At 50.6% G+C, this 14,163-nt stretch overlaps 1 protein-coding gene across 3 annotated transcripts in view; it reads left to right on the forward strand.

The window, feature by feature from the left end:
* The window catches only part of Nt5dc3 (5'-nucleotidase domain containing 3), a 59,901-nt gene that overhangs the window by 21,824 nt on the left and 23,914 nt on the right, over window positions 1–14,163 (forward strand). For 2 of the 3 annotated variants that reach the window (XM_076554568.1, XM_006979862.4), the window contains exons 2-4: window positions 1,014–1,198; window positions 10,744–10,818; window positions 11,367–11,422. In XM_076554568.1, the coding sequence (XP_076410683.1) occupies window positions 1,014–1,198; window positions 10,744–10,818; window positions 11,367–11,422 (316 nt within the window). Of the gene's footprint in view, window positions 1–1,013; window positions 1,199–9,331; window positions 9,818–10,743; window positions 10,819–11,366; window positions 11,423–14,163 lie in introns of those variants that run through there. The other variant, XM_042263210.2, reaches the window with a different exon arrangement.

Genomic DNA, 14,163 nt, shown 5'->3' on the forward strand with positions numbered 1-14,163 from the left:
GTGCATGCCAAGCGTGCACTCTGTCTCCAAGCCACAGCCCTCATCTGGCAGCTCGCACTGTGGTAAGGGTTCGTTTGAACTCACGGACATTGTGAGGTAGAAAGAACTTTTGGAATCCCTTTAAGAGAGAATAAAAGTGAAGTGATGGCCGTCCCTCAAATGGAGAGAGATGTGCCACAGAAAGCAGTGCAACACTGCCTTTGTGTGCAGTGGACCCCGACAGGAGGTGGGGTGATCCCACCTCTGATAGATCCTCTGCTCACCACATATTGGGCTGGTTATGGCACACACATGTAATACGTATATCGAAGTTTTATGTAGGTGCATAAGGTCGCAGTCTGAGTCTGCGGTGATGTGAACTTGTGGTTGAATAGGAACTGCAGAGATCGCCGAACAGGCCTGTGTGTACAGTAAGGTCAGCCTCATAGGATATATACGGAAAAGCATTGGTAGCCAATGCATTGAATGTTAGCTTGCTTGCTTGCTTGCTTGCTTGATTGCTTCCTCCTTCCCTCCCTCCCTCCCTCCCTCCCTCCCTCCCTCCCTCCCTCCCTCCCTCCCTCCCTCCCTCCCTCCCTACCTCCCTTCCTGATAGTGAGGTGTACTTAAATTCCACAATGTATACTTATAAAATCTGTAACCAGCATACATTTCAAAAAAAGGTCAGTCTCTGTGACATTGGAGCACATGTTCTTTCTCAGGGACAGTTGCATTGAGATGTCATGTAGATACCTTGGAGCTCACATGAAGACTCAGGATCCCCGCCCACGGACTTCAGTCATATAAGGCGTTCTGCCATGGCCATCAACACAATCAAACTGAGAATATTTCTACCACCTGGAAAGAGATTCTGTATTCAGTAGCAGTCAATTCCTCACCCATCCGACACAGCCACCAATCTGCTCTCTGTTCCCACGGACCTGCCTTTTCCCCGCTCCTTCTCCCCTTCTTCTCGCCTTCTCAGAAGTGCTCTCCCCATGAGATAACGGATTCTTTTTTTTCTTTGCTCCTAGAATTGGTTCCTTCCATCATGAGCAACTTGCTGAACCCAGATGCCATTTTCTCAAACAACGAGATGAGCCTGTCGGACATTGAGATATACGGCTTTGATTATGATTACACCCTGGTGTTCTACTCCAAACATCTCCACACGCTCATCTTCAATGCTGCTCGGGACCTTCTCATCAATGAACACAGGGTAAGGCCACCGAGACCTCTCTGTCCTCCCTCCCCTTGACCCCTTTGATGTGTGCAGAGTACACAGCCTTGTGCAATCATGCCAGGCACTGCACTTGTACGGAAGCCCTGCAGCGAGTGCCTGCAGGGTGAATGAGCAGTTTTTGGTACAATTTTCCAAGTGACTCTTACTTATCTAGAACCTGGTTGTATGTATGTATGCACATGTGTGTGTGCATGCATGCGTGAGTGCTCATGTGTGTGCTGGCGCATGGATGGATGCAGGTACGTGTACAGGTGGGAGTCAGAACAACGTTGGGTGTCATGTCATCCTCAGGAGTGTTGTCCATCTCTCTTAAGACAGGGTCTCTGATTGGCTGGGAGCTCACCAATTAGGCTAGACTATCTGGTCGGCAAGCTCTGCCCTCCAGTTCTGGAATTATAAGCATGCCCTTTAAACGCCCTATACTACCCAAGAAATGTAGCTGTGGTCTCTGTCTCCAACCCCAGGGCTTTGCTTTGGTTCCGAAGCTCTCTCTGTGCGGAGCATTCTGTCTTTGGTGGTGTTCACTGTTGAGCTCTTCTGCCCATCCATTCCCTCTTCTTGATTTGTGGCTTTTATGAGCCGTAGCCTGCTGTGGATGCAGGAAGGGTCATAGGGGGTGACATAAACATTGTTCTGGAGGGAATCAGGTATTGGGACGGTCAGTTGTGAAACCATCTGTCAGACCCCCGAGACACCAAGCAGAGGGCGGACGAGGCACACCTGATAGGGAGTAGCTTTTTCGGGGAGCTGGGAGAAACAGCAGAAGAGGTGTGATTCAGTCTGGTTGGCCAGCAGAGGTGGCTGGGATGTGGTGAGTAACCTGGAAACCGAGGTTGTGAAATCTGCAGTTTGTCCTCTCTCAGATGTGACTGTAAGGGAGGTGTGACCAGTGTGGAGAAACCATCCCCCTGGTACTCGATACTTGATCAGAGGGGCCAAAGTTCCCATTAGTTTAGATCCTGAACATTTGGTGAAGCTTATTTTCTGCTTTTATTTCTCAGTGGGCTTAAGCAGTTATGTTGCCCTGATCCATAATGTGGAAGTGGCGTTTGGCAAAAAGACCCTTCCTCAGCTTTCTTCTGTTTTAACACTCTCTGTCAGCCGCATTTCTTCGTTTGTGCTACTTCAAGGGGGAGAGGCCCTGAGTAACCGGGTAGCTCTGCCTTCGCGTCCCACCTGCACTGTCCCTTAGCAGACACTCGGAGATGGCTCCGGACGGCTGCTGACTCTGTGCTGGCAGGCTGCAGTGTGCTCTGAGCGTGTGTCACTTGGCACGCAGGGTCCTGTCCTAGTTTTCTGTCTGTTCCGTCCCCGACTTCTGGCTGAGTGCTGAAAGCGTGTATTCCCCAGCCGATGGCTTGGGTAGCTTCCTTTGTGGCCCAGATCCACTCATCCATGTGTCTCTGGAAAACAGGTTTAAGAACAGCGCCTCCCTCGGGGTGTTGTTGTGGTCATTACGTGAGTTGCTGTGTTACAGACATGTGATATCTACAAGACACCCAGCGAGAACTGGTCAAGTGCTGTTGTTTCTCATCTACACAGCCCGCCTGTTTCTGCGCTCTGCTTTAGAGACCACAGGCAGCGGGAAGCACAGTCAGATCTGCACTGGGTGCAGACTTCGTCTCCATCACTCTCTGTCGCCCTTCAGAGCTTTAATGCATTTCTGCCCTGGGGTTTTGTTGTTGTTGACATGAAAATTAAAAGATCCATGAAAACCGTAACTTATGACCATAAAAGTTTTATGAAATCTGGGAGCAGAGAAGAGCGAGCCAGTGGATAAAGTAGAAGGTGGAATCATGATTGACAAGCCACTACGTTGGAGATCACTGAAATCTCCTTGTATCTATTTGTTGCTTTGATAACAGAATCATTATAATACTAATTGTATCAGGCATATTACTAGAGCCAGGGATGCAGATGTGGCTTTTCCTCTTGCTCTGATCACACAAGCACTTCTTCCAAGAGGTGTTGGTTTGTTCTTCCTGCCAAAACCTCCTGAGCTCACAGGGCTGGAAAGGCATCTGTGTTTGGGATGCACAGTGGTAGAACAGTCAGTTTGAAATTTAACCTCCTTTCAGAAAGCAAATATAAAATGTTCAGCTCCTTAAAAATTACCTTTTTATTTTTTTAAAGCAAGAATAATTTTTCATAAAGATAGAAATAAAAAAAAATCGAGTAATAACCCAGTGCTTTCATTTCCTACATCTACTAGTGAGCAGTGGGGACATTAGAAGAGCTTTTAACATCTTCCAATTTCACATCTTTGTCAATGTCTTCCTGTGTGTGTGAGGGAGTGTGTGTACATGTGTGCATGTATGCAAGCATGCTCATGTGCATGCATGCACATGCACATGCACGCTGAGAGATAGCGTGACTTGTTCTCCGGAATGCTGTCCACATTACTTTTATATTTGAGACAATCTTAGTCATTGTTCTTTTGTTGTGAAGAGTCACCATCATGATCAAGGTGACTCTTATAAAAGGAAGCATTTAATTGGGGGGCTTGCTTACAGTTTCAGAGGCTTAGTACATTCTCATCATGGCAGGAAGCAGACAAGCATGGTGCTGGAGCAGTGGCTGAGAGCTTTACGTCCTGATCTGTAGGTGGGCGGGCAGGCAGATAGAAGGATGGACAGACAGATGGACGGACAGACAACGGACACACACACACACACACACACACACACACACACACACACTGGACCTGGCATGGGCTTTTGAAACCTCAAAGGCCACCCCCAGTGACACACCTCTTCCAACAAGGCTGTACTTCCTGATCCTTCCCAAACAGTTCCACCCACTGAGAACTGAACGTTCAAATACATGAGCCTGTAAGGGGCATTCTCACTCAGACCACCACAGGTCACCACATGGCCTCAGGCTTGCTGTGTGGCCTTGAACTGCCAGGAGCCACAGGAATATGAAGTAGAAATTCAGCGGTATACGGTAAAGGTATACCTGGAAGAATCACGGAGTTCCTCTGGAGGAAAAGCCAAATCTCAAGGAGTATTAGTGGGACTTAATATACCAGCTGTTTCCCGCTATGAACTTCATGTGTGCTCTCATAACTTCCCCAAGAACTTCTAACTGTGGATTTCATCTGAAATACCTCTCAAGCATCCAAGACCAAAACAGCAGACAGAATAAGCATTTCAGGCCATCTGCTGATCTCCTGAATTAAGATAAATATCCATACGGAGACACCGCCTAGGTCAGGCGGAAATTAGGTACATAGCTTTGTTCCTTGTGCAAATTAAGCTCAGTCTAGAACTTCCCTTTTGACATTTAACTTGGAACAAAAGGGTTTTTTGCACACCAGATACATCAAGCTGAGACACAGCTGCCTAGGGATCCCCACCCTGAGGTACTGAGACAGTTAAAGCCCCAAAGAAATATAAGCAATTTTATTTCATTCATGATTTATACTAACATTATAGACTAGTTTAATAATTTATACTAATATATAAACTAATAATTTATACTAACATTATAGACTCCTAACATTTTACCTAACCACCTCTAGGAATGTAGTTTGAGCACATAAATTCCCTTTTTTTCCTGATATATTAACTGATTTTAGCTTAGTTGACCTTCTCTTTTAACCACTCCCCTTTTGGGTTGTAAAAGAAAGCCTGACCATCACTGCCTGAGGAAAACTCTTGTCTGCCTTGATGACCCTGTAAGGATTCAAGCCTGGTGACCTTGCCTTAACCAGAGCATTGCTATTGCATGGGTGTATAACTGTAAACCTCAGAGACTTGGGAGAACTAGATTGGAGGAGAACTAGAAGGACGAGATGGAAGATGAGGAAGAGCTTGATGGGGAAGAACCAGGTGGGTAAGAACGAGATGAGAAAGACCAAGATGGGGGCAGAACCAAGATGAAGGAATTAAGATAGCACTTAGAGGGAAGGACTAAGTAAGAGAGCAGGATAGAAGCAGTGTAGAGAGAACTCACTCAGAAGAATAAAGTGAATGAACTAAAGAGTTTCGTGTACATAGATTGATTTAATATCGTCAAAGATTAGACTATAAGCTGCTTGTAGATTCTTCCACAGACCCTGGGAGAGGGCTGTTGAGGGGCTGGACCCCAATAGTCCTTGTTAGTGAACTTCGGATCTTCCTGCCTCCATGTCCCAAGTGCTGGGATTACAGGTGTGCGCCATCACACCCAGTTTTATGGGTGCTGGGTTGAGCTCAGGCGAGCACTTGATCAGTGAGCAGCATCCCTAGGCTTTTCGCCTTGTTTTAGACACTGGGTCTCTCTTTGGTCTTGAGTTCACCCACTAGGCCAGGTTGGCTGGACAGTGAGCCCCAGGGACCCACCTTCGTCTGCCTCCCCAGCGTTAGCATTGGGAGTCTAAGCATGCACCACCACGTCTGGACTTTTATTTTTGTTATTTTATTTTACTTATTGTTAAATTCTGGGTATGTGGTATATGTGTGCATGTGCACATGCATGTGCGCGTGTATAGAAGTCAGAGGTCAATATTGGTGTCTTCCTTTAGCACTTTTTTACTGTGGTTTTTGAGACTGGGTCTCTCTGAGCCTGGAGCTTATTGGCTTAGCTAGGCTGGTTGCGTTTGAGTCCCTGGCACCCACCTGTCCCTGTCCCCCATAAAGCTGGGGTTGCAGACGTGTGCCACCAGGCCTGGCTTCTGCATGAGTGTTCGGATCCTGACTCAGATCCTCCTGTGGGTGACGCAAGCCCTTTATCTGGTGAGCTAACTCCCCAGCCCCCCACATGCCTGGCTTTTTACGTGGGTTCTGGGGAGCAAACGCAGGTCGTCACGCTAGCAGGGTGGCCCATGCCTTTAATCCCAGCACTCGGGAGGCAGAGGAAAGTGGATGTCTGTGAGTTTGAGGCCAGCCTGGTCTACAGAGCGAGTTCCAGGACAACCAGGACTGTTACAGAAAAACTTGTCTTGAAAAACAACAACAACAAAATATATATATGTGTGTATATATATATGTTACAATTTTTATTTATTTGGTGTGTGTGTGTATTTGTGTGTACACATGCATGCACGGAACGCACAGAGGTCAGGACCACTTTTGGAAGTCAGTGCTCTCTTCACTATATGGGTCTTGGGGCTTGAACTCGGGTCATCGGGCTTGGCAGCAGGTACCCTTCCCTGCTGAGCCATCCTGCAACCCCCTCTCCTCCTTGGTAAGGGCACTGGCAGTCACCTGCTTGCTGAGATCGAAGCCCGGCATCCTCTGACTCCCAGTTATAGATTGTTTAAGACTTAGCGAATAGAAAAGTCGAGGAGATAACACTGGGTTCCTGTCTGTACCCCATGTCCAGTTCCCCACATTTTGTTACGACTGACCTTGTTGCATGGAAGATTTGATACTGACACGGAGACCCTTTCTGGTGTCCACCTGTGGCAGAGCACCCGGCCAGAGCCCACACATAGTTGGTTGACTCAGTTGCCTTCTCTAACACTCTTGCTTGGGACAGCGTGGCGCACCACTGAGGTACTCTGCGGGATGTCTCTCTCCTGGGTTGGACGGTTGGTTTTCCTCATGGTGGACCTGGATTCTGCATTTTGAGGGGAAGAGTTCAGAGACCAAGTGGAATGGTCATCACCACAGGAGACCTGCCACTGGGCGTCGACCGGGATCAACTCTGAGGGATGGATGCTTAGACTTCTCCACTGCACAGTGACTCTTCGCAGCCCTCTCCACGCTGTCCTCCAGGGTGGAAGTCACTCTGTGACTGTGAGCGCTCTGCTGGTCCGTGTGATCTGACCCTGTGCGCCTCCCCGCCACACCCCCAAGGGTTTCTCTGTGTAGCCCTGGCTGTCCTGGAACTCACTCTGTAGACCAGGCTGTCCTGGAACTCACTCTGTAGACCAGGCTGTCCTGGAACTCACTCTGTAGACCAGGCTGGCCTCAAACTCACAGAGATCCGCCTGCCTGGGATTAAAGGTGGTCACCACCACTGCCCCGCTGGCTCCCACAGGCTGCTTCTCTCCTGAAGCCACTGCCCTCCTCTGAGCAGCCGTCACCTCTTAGAGCCTCAGCCTCCTTCCTCTCAGCCCCTAGGTTTGTTCTCCACATGATACCAAGTGAGTCTTTTTTAAAAAGATGTTTTATCTTTTTATATGTATCTGCGTGTCTCTGCACATGTGCGTGGGTGTCCAGGGAGGCTAGAGAGGGCACTGGATTCCCCTGGAGCTGGAGCTGTAGGTGGTTGGAGTCACTGGATGTCGGTCCTGGGAACTGACTGAACCAGACCCATCTCCCCGGTTTCCTTCCTTTTAACTCTTATTTATTTTAAGATAAATACATGTAAGAGCTCTCTGTCTCTCCGTCCCCGAACGTGAATTTTTAGTAGGCCTGACAGTGCTACCTTCCGCCTCTTTCCTCGCTTGCCCCCAGACTGCTCAGGGCTTGCCGCTGTTTCCCGCCAGCTGTCTGGCCCTCACCCTGAGCCCTCTGGATAGCATGGGTCACTGCGAGGCATTGTGCTCCGCGAGTGTCTGCTTGTCTGTGGCATGGCTGCCGGGGTGGAGTGGAACTTCCTTGGAACAGACACGGTCAGTGGTGTTCTCTGCAGCATCCTCTGTCCCTGGCACAGTACTCGACACAAAGTACGTGCTCAGCAAAAGCTTGCTGCCCGGGTGCGTGAACTGTGCGGGTGGATGAGAGCACCGTGCTTTGTCTGGGGCCAGCATGCTGTACGGGCGCTACTGTCTTTGCTTCCTGTTTTGTGAGGTTTGAAAGAGGTTCTCAGTTAGACTCATAATCCAGCCTCCCTGGAATCCCAGACTAAAAGCTTTGCAAAGCCAGACCGTTTACAGGCATTCTGAAACTCTCGGTTGCATTGTAGGAATTATTAGCCATTCAGAGAGCTGCAGTTAGCCACAAGGGGGGGGGGCACAGCCTGGCTCCAGGGCTGTGGGAATTACCCATGCATGGGGGGACACCCGAGTCCTCTGGTGCACTGAGGTAGTAATGTTGCCAGGGCTGTTCTGTACAGGGGACACTTGGGACTTTATCAGGATGCTCATGTTCTTCCTGAAGCCATTGTCCTCATTGAGGCTCAGATGTGTCCGTATGTCCTCAAGGTCATGGGCTCTTGTCTTTTGACCAGCTGGAAACACTTCTAGCCAACTTGTTGAGCTTCTGAGTTGGGAGCTGCTGCTGTCACAGGGGAGCATAAACTCCAGGAGAGGGCTGTCCTGGTTAGTTTTTTTTTTTTTTTTTGTCATCTTGACACAGCTGGAGTTACCTGGGAAGAGGCAATTCAGTTGAGCACATGCCTCTATCAGATTGTCTGTGGGCAAGTCTGCAGGACATTTTCTTAATTACTGAGTGACGCCGGAGGGCCCAGCTTATTGATTTGGGTTCTACCTCTGGGCATGTGGTCCTGGGTGCTATAACAAAACAGGCTGAGCAGGCTATGAGGTAAGCAGCATCCCTCATGACCTCTGCTTCAGTTCCTGCCCTGACTTCTCTCAGCGATGGAGCATGGCCTGAGAGTTCTAAGCTGGAATAAACCCTTTCCTCTCCAAGTGGCTTTCGGTCATGGTGTTTTATGTAGCAAGAGAAACCCTAACTAAGACGGCCGTTCTGGGCTGATTCGGAACGGGTTAAGTGGGCTAGGGGTGGACCTGGATGTGACACAGATCCGGGTTCCAGTGCTGGCTCAACCAGTGTGCAGCGTTGTGACCCCGGACAGGTGCCTTGACTCTGATCCTCGGACTCTGAGCCATAGCAGACAGGAGAGGCTGTCTCCCTCATGCTGGGCAGTGAGGCTAGCCAGCACAGCTGAGGGATGCTCATGACCCCAGACACTTCTTCCTGACCCCACCCCCAGGCTAGGGGAGGCTTCAGAGGCAGGCGCTGCAGTTCTGGCCTTCCTTCAGTGAGCAGAACCACCTCACCGTGGCTGGGTTAGTGTGGGTACTGGCAAGTATCGCAATAAATATGCAGAGCTGTACATGGTGTTCAGAAGTCTTGAGAACACCCACGAGGAGAAATATCAGGTTGGGGATTTCTTGGCACACACCCGGGTGTAAGATAAATGAGCCCAAATGTGACATTCAAGTCAGCGTGTTGTTCAGCCTGACTTGAAAACTTGCCATGTGCCTTCAGGCAGGCGGTGCCTGGTGGTTCCAGGAAGCCGGCAGCAGTGTGGCTTGGCAGGCTCACTGGGGGGTCTTCATGCCTGTCCAGCTTTTATTTCTGTAAAATGGGCATGGCAGCACCTCCAGGCAGCGGAAGCTGACCAGGTGGGTGCTCTCAGTTCTGGGTCTGAGGGAAGGAAGTGCCTGGGATCTCATGCACTGTAGAGGAGGGACTGAAATTTTTGTGTAATGTGAGCAAGGCTGTGCAATTAGGAAACAGCAGAGACCAGGCTGCCTCCAAAAGCTCCGTGTGCTCTCGCAACAGTGGAAGTGGATGGGAGCCCCGGGCTGAGAAAGTTCCCTGGGACGGTAGCTCTGGGTTCCCCAGCCAGCACGGGCGGGGGAGAGCAGTAACAATGGTGGCAGTTGTGTGGAGGCCCCACCTGCACAGAGCACCTCTGGATGCCAAGGGAACCTGGCCGTGGCAGTGTGAAGCTGAGACAGAGTGGCTGACAAAGGTGAGGGGCAGCGGCGGCGGCGGCGGGGGGTGTGGGGGTCGTTTTGGCTCACAGTCTGAGGGCACAGCCCTTCGTGGCGGGGGAGTCTTGGCAGCAGGAGCAGGAGGGCTGGTCGCACTGCATCTGTAGTCAGGCAGCGGCAGGAAATGCTGGTGCCCAGCTCCCTTTCTCTCTTTGTGCAGCAGAGCTATGGGATGGTGCTGTCCACGTCCAGGGTGGGCTTTGCTCCCCATCGACCCAGTCTAGAAGCCCCTCAGACACGCCCCGAGGTTCGTTTCCATGGTGATAGGTTGACGGTTGAGGCTGGCCCTTGTAGAGCTCGACATGACGGTGTGAGGTGTGAAGTGGGATCGAGGGGATGCGGTCTAACCTCAGCCTGGACAAATAGGGCCCAGGGCAGGATGGAGAAACAGGACCACGTTGTGGTCTGTCCCTATTGGCGTTGCTTTCTCCCCAGAATGTGACGCCTCCCGAGCCTTCGTACAGGGCGGATCTGTGCCCGTCCTGAACTTACTGCCCCTCCTTAACTTTCCTTTTTTTTTTTTTTTTTTTTTTTTTTAAAAAAAGACAAGAGCCGGCGGTGGTAGCACACACCTTTAATCCCAGCACTCGGGAGGCAGAGGCAGGCAGATCTCTGTGAGTTCGAGGCCAGCCTGGTCTACAGAGCGAGATCCAGGAAAGGCGCAAAGCTACACAGAGAAACCCTGTCTCGAGAAACCAAAACCAAAACCAAAAAAAAAAAAAAAAAAGGACAGGGACTCAGGTAGCCCAGGCTAGCCTTGAATTCAGTGTGTAGCTGAGAATAACCCTGAACTCCTGATCCCTCTGCCTCAGCTTCCTAAGTGCTTGGATCCCAGGCGTGCACCCCCACGCCCGTCCTGTCCCTCCATCTTTAGCTCAGCCGTGTGTCCTCTCTTCTCTCTCAGTATCCTGTGGAGATCAGGAAGTATGAGTATGACCCAAACTTCGCCATCCGTGGACTCCATTACGACGTCCAGCGGGTGAGTGTGAGCTCCTATTTTTCTGTAGTTTCTTGGTGTTTGGAAATACAGTGCTGATTCATGCAACTGCTGGTGCTTTCCCTGGTGAATGGTTGGGAGTGAAGGGGAGCCAGTTGAAGAGGGGCATTAGGAAGGCGTGCGTCCCAGGCCTGTTTGGGAGTGCCAGTTAATGCTGGTCGTCATGCTGGTAGGACAGGAGCCAGCTGCCACACTTTCCTTCCTTTTTCTTTTGCTCATATGCCATGTCCTTAAAAGGCACCTCACTTAATAAGCAAGGCTTTTTCGGAAACTGTGCATGAAGTGGTTCTCAACCTGTGGGCCGTGACCCCTTTGGGGGTTGAACAACCCTTTCACAGAGGTCGCCTAAGACCATGGGAAAACACAGATATTTATATTACAGTTCATAACAGTGGCAAAATTACAGTTATGAAGTAGCAATGAAAATAATTTTATGGTTGGGGGTCACCACAACATGAGGAACTGTGTTAATAGGATTTTTATAACAACCCTTGCATTGTTCACATGTATGCACGTTTATGTTTTTAAAGGCAATATTGATGAAGATCGATGCTTTTCATTACATCCAGATGGGAACCGTCTACAGGTAAGAGAAAGTGTCGTCTTGCTCACAGGTGGAACCCAGAGGCGTCGCCTTTCAGGCCCAGCTAACTGACCAAGGATGAGGGAAGTGGCCGGGTGTGGATCACTGTTCCTTCGCTCACTCACGCTGAGTCCCGCTGGCGCTGAGGGTTTGGCTGTGGGGATGGATGCCTTCAGGAGCTCGGGTGGGCGAGAGGCCACACAGGTGTGCACCTACCGCCCAGAGTGGCAGGTGGTGGAGGGCATGCGTGCCCTCAGGTCATGGGGAGCCACCGGGAGGAGGCTGAGGGGCGGGGCTGCCGGGGTGAGGGAGCAGCTCATTCTCTCTGTGAGGATCAGAGAGTCCGTTATTGACCCTTTTTCTTCTTTATTAGAACGCACAGAAGTACTTTGTTTCGGGAGAAGTCCCTGACTTGAAATGCAGGGTTTTGGCTGTTGACATTTTCTGTTGGGGAGGGGTTCAGGGTCTCAGTTTGTTCTTATGCGTTAAGAGACATGTGTGCGTGCTATAGTTTAGATTGTTGTCTCCTAAACTCTGCGGTCATTTTCTTTCTCTCAGAGTAAGACAGGTCTGCAGGGAGACTCGGACAACAGTCAAGGTGCAGGCCCAGCAGCCCTGTACCCCCTCCACACCCCCACTCTGTGGGCTCTTCAGAATTTTGTTGTTTTTCGGTCTGCGTATGTATACAGGCATGCACACATAATCCCTAGACAGTGTGGTCCTCCTTCTTGATTTGTTAGATATGGACATCGCCCCCGTCCGCTCCAGTCATGGTCTTCTGCCCTCTTGAGACTTCAGCTGGTGGTTACAGTAGTCGTCCTTGTGCAGACTCTGTGAGTCCCGCCCTGTGGACTCATAAGCAGAGACGTGCACCCCGGTTTCCTTCCGTGGACAGTGTCTGCTTTCTCCCTTGAACTTAATAACTTCATTCTTATTTGCTTCTTTTTCTGCCCAGGTGTCTCTGTTTTTTCAAAATGTCACGTGTCAAACATGATTATTTGCCAGTAACTTCAATATGTTTTGTCTTTTTTAAAAAATGGACTCTCTTGTTGTGGCCCAGTGTGGCTGCTTGTTTCAGGATAGGCTTGGTCAGGGGACAGCTTTGTGCAGCTGGTTCCAGGGATCAGACCCAGATTAACTGTCACGGAAGTCAGGGTCACCAGTGTGCTGAAAGTCCTCACCAGATCTTTTCTTTTGTCCCTGCATCTCTATCCCCTTCCTGGCCTCACGGACATGTGCCCCTTCTCTCCTGGACATCACTATCCGCAGTCCCGTCCCCCCCCCCCCCCCCCCCAGACCCTGATGGCTGCCTACTGTTTGTAGAAGGAAGTTGAAATCTTAGGCACAGGGCTGGGTTTTAGGTTTTTGTTCAGCCCACTTTCAGCCCTCGGCTGCTTCTACACAGGTTTTTAACTGACTGGATTTGTTAAGACTCTTAGATGCAAGTGACTGAACACTAACACAAATGCATTGCTCTGTTCTCAAGCTGCACTAGCTGGCATCCCCCAGCTGCAGGTCTGCAGAGAATAGGAGCTTCCTGTCATCCACAGCCCTGAGGTCCCGTGATGGGAGTGGGTGAGCTGGGTGAGAGCAGATGCAGGTCAACTTGGCCCGTCTCATGCTCCTCTCTCGCATCCTTGATTCTGGGATCCCCCCCATTCCTGCTCCCACCCATGGCCACTGTAGTCTGTCCGGTTTCTCCCTCCCAGCCTGAAGTGGCCCTGCTCTTTCCTCGCTCCATTCCAGGTCCTTCCCGTCGGGTCCTCAGCCCCACCCACCCTCTCCTGCTGTCCATTTTATTTATGTGTAAATGTCCATTGTCTAAGGGCGGGGCTGGGACTCGGCAGGAGGAGCCGGATGGGGTGTTTAAGGAGAAAGGACAGTCAGGTGTGAGTCCTCGCAAACTCTGTCACCAGAGCAGAGTCAGTTTCCAGTGCAGTGTTGTGTGCCGGTCTGGGGGTGTCTGGTGAACCCCAGCCCTGCTGGTGAATCCCAGCCCTGCTGCCTCCACATCATGGGTCTCAGCAAGTTCTTGGTGCTCTGGAAGCCTTGGTTTCTCTGTACAACGGGCAGCTCCCGAGTCTGCTCTGTGCTGCGGCTGTGACGTGGAGGTGCGTTTGGCATGCGGCAGGACAGGCAGGCGAAAGTGCCGTTGCCTCCTGGAACCAGGTGAGAAGGAATGGTGGGGAGAACGCAGCAGGTCCCAGAGCTGCCGCAGGTGACACCCTTGGGCTTGGGTTTCAGCCACAGCAGAGGCTTCTGAAGGGCAAGGCCAGGCCTGGGGCGTGTGTGTGTGTGTGTGTGTGTGTGTGTGTGTGTGTGTGTGTGTGTGTCTCCTGTGTGTGTGCCTGTCTTTGTATGTGTGTGTTTGTGTGTCTCTGTGTGTGTGTCTATGTGTGTATGTGTGTGTATGGTGTGTATGTGTGTGTGTGTGTGTGTGTGTGTGTTTGTGTGTCTCTCCTGTGTGTGTGCCTGTGTGTTTCTCTGTGTGTCTGTGTGTCTGTGTCTGTGTGTCTGTGTGTATATGTGTGACCGATCCTCACCTCATCACAGCCCCTCATGATTTTGCTTGCTTTCTCTCCATGTATGGTTCTGTAGATGGCTGCTTTGCTAGAGCTGTTCTCCAAGGTCAGTCTAGAATGATCTGGTGTGTTACAAGGCCTTATCTGATTGCTGGAGCACAGTGGTGTTTTTTGTTCTCAAAGGCCAGGAATTGGAACCGGTTAGTCAGGCAAAATGTCAGC

Source organism: Peromyscus maniculatus, chromosome 18, assembly GCF_049852395.1.
Source record: "Peromyscus maniculatus bairdii isolate BWxNUB_F1_BW_parent chromosome 18, HU_Pman_BW_mat_3.1, whole genome shotgun sequence".
NCBI classification, from domain to species: domain Eukaryota; kingdom Metazoa; phylum Chordata; class Mammalia; order Rodentia; family Cricetidae; genus Peromyscus; species Peromyscus maniculatus.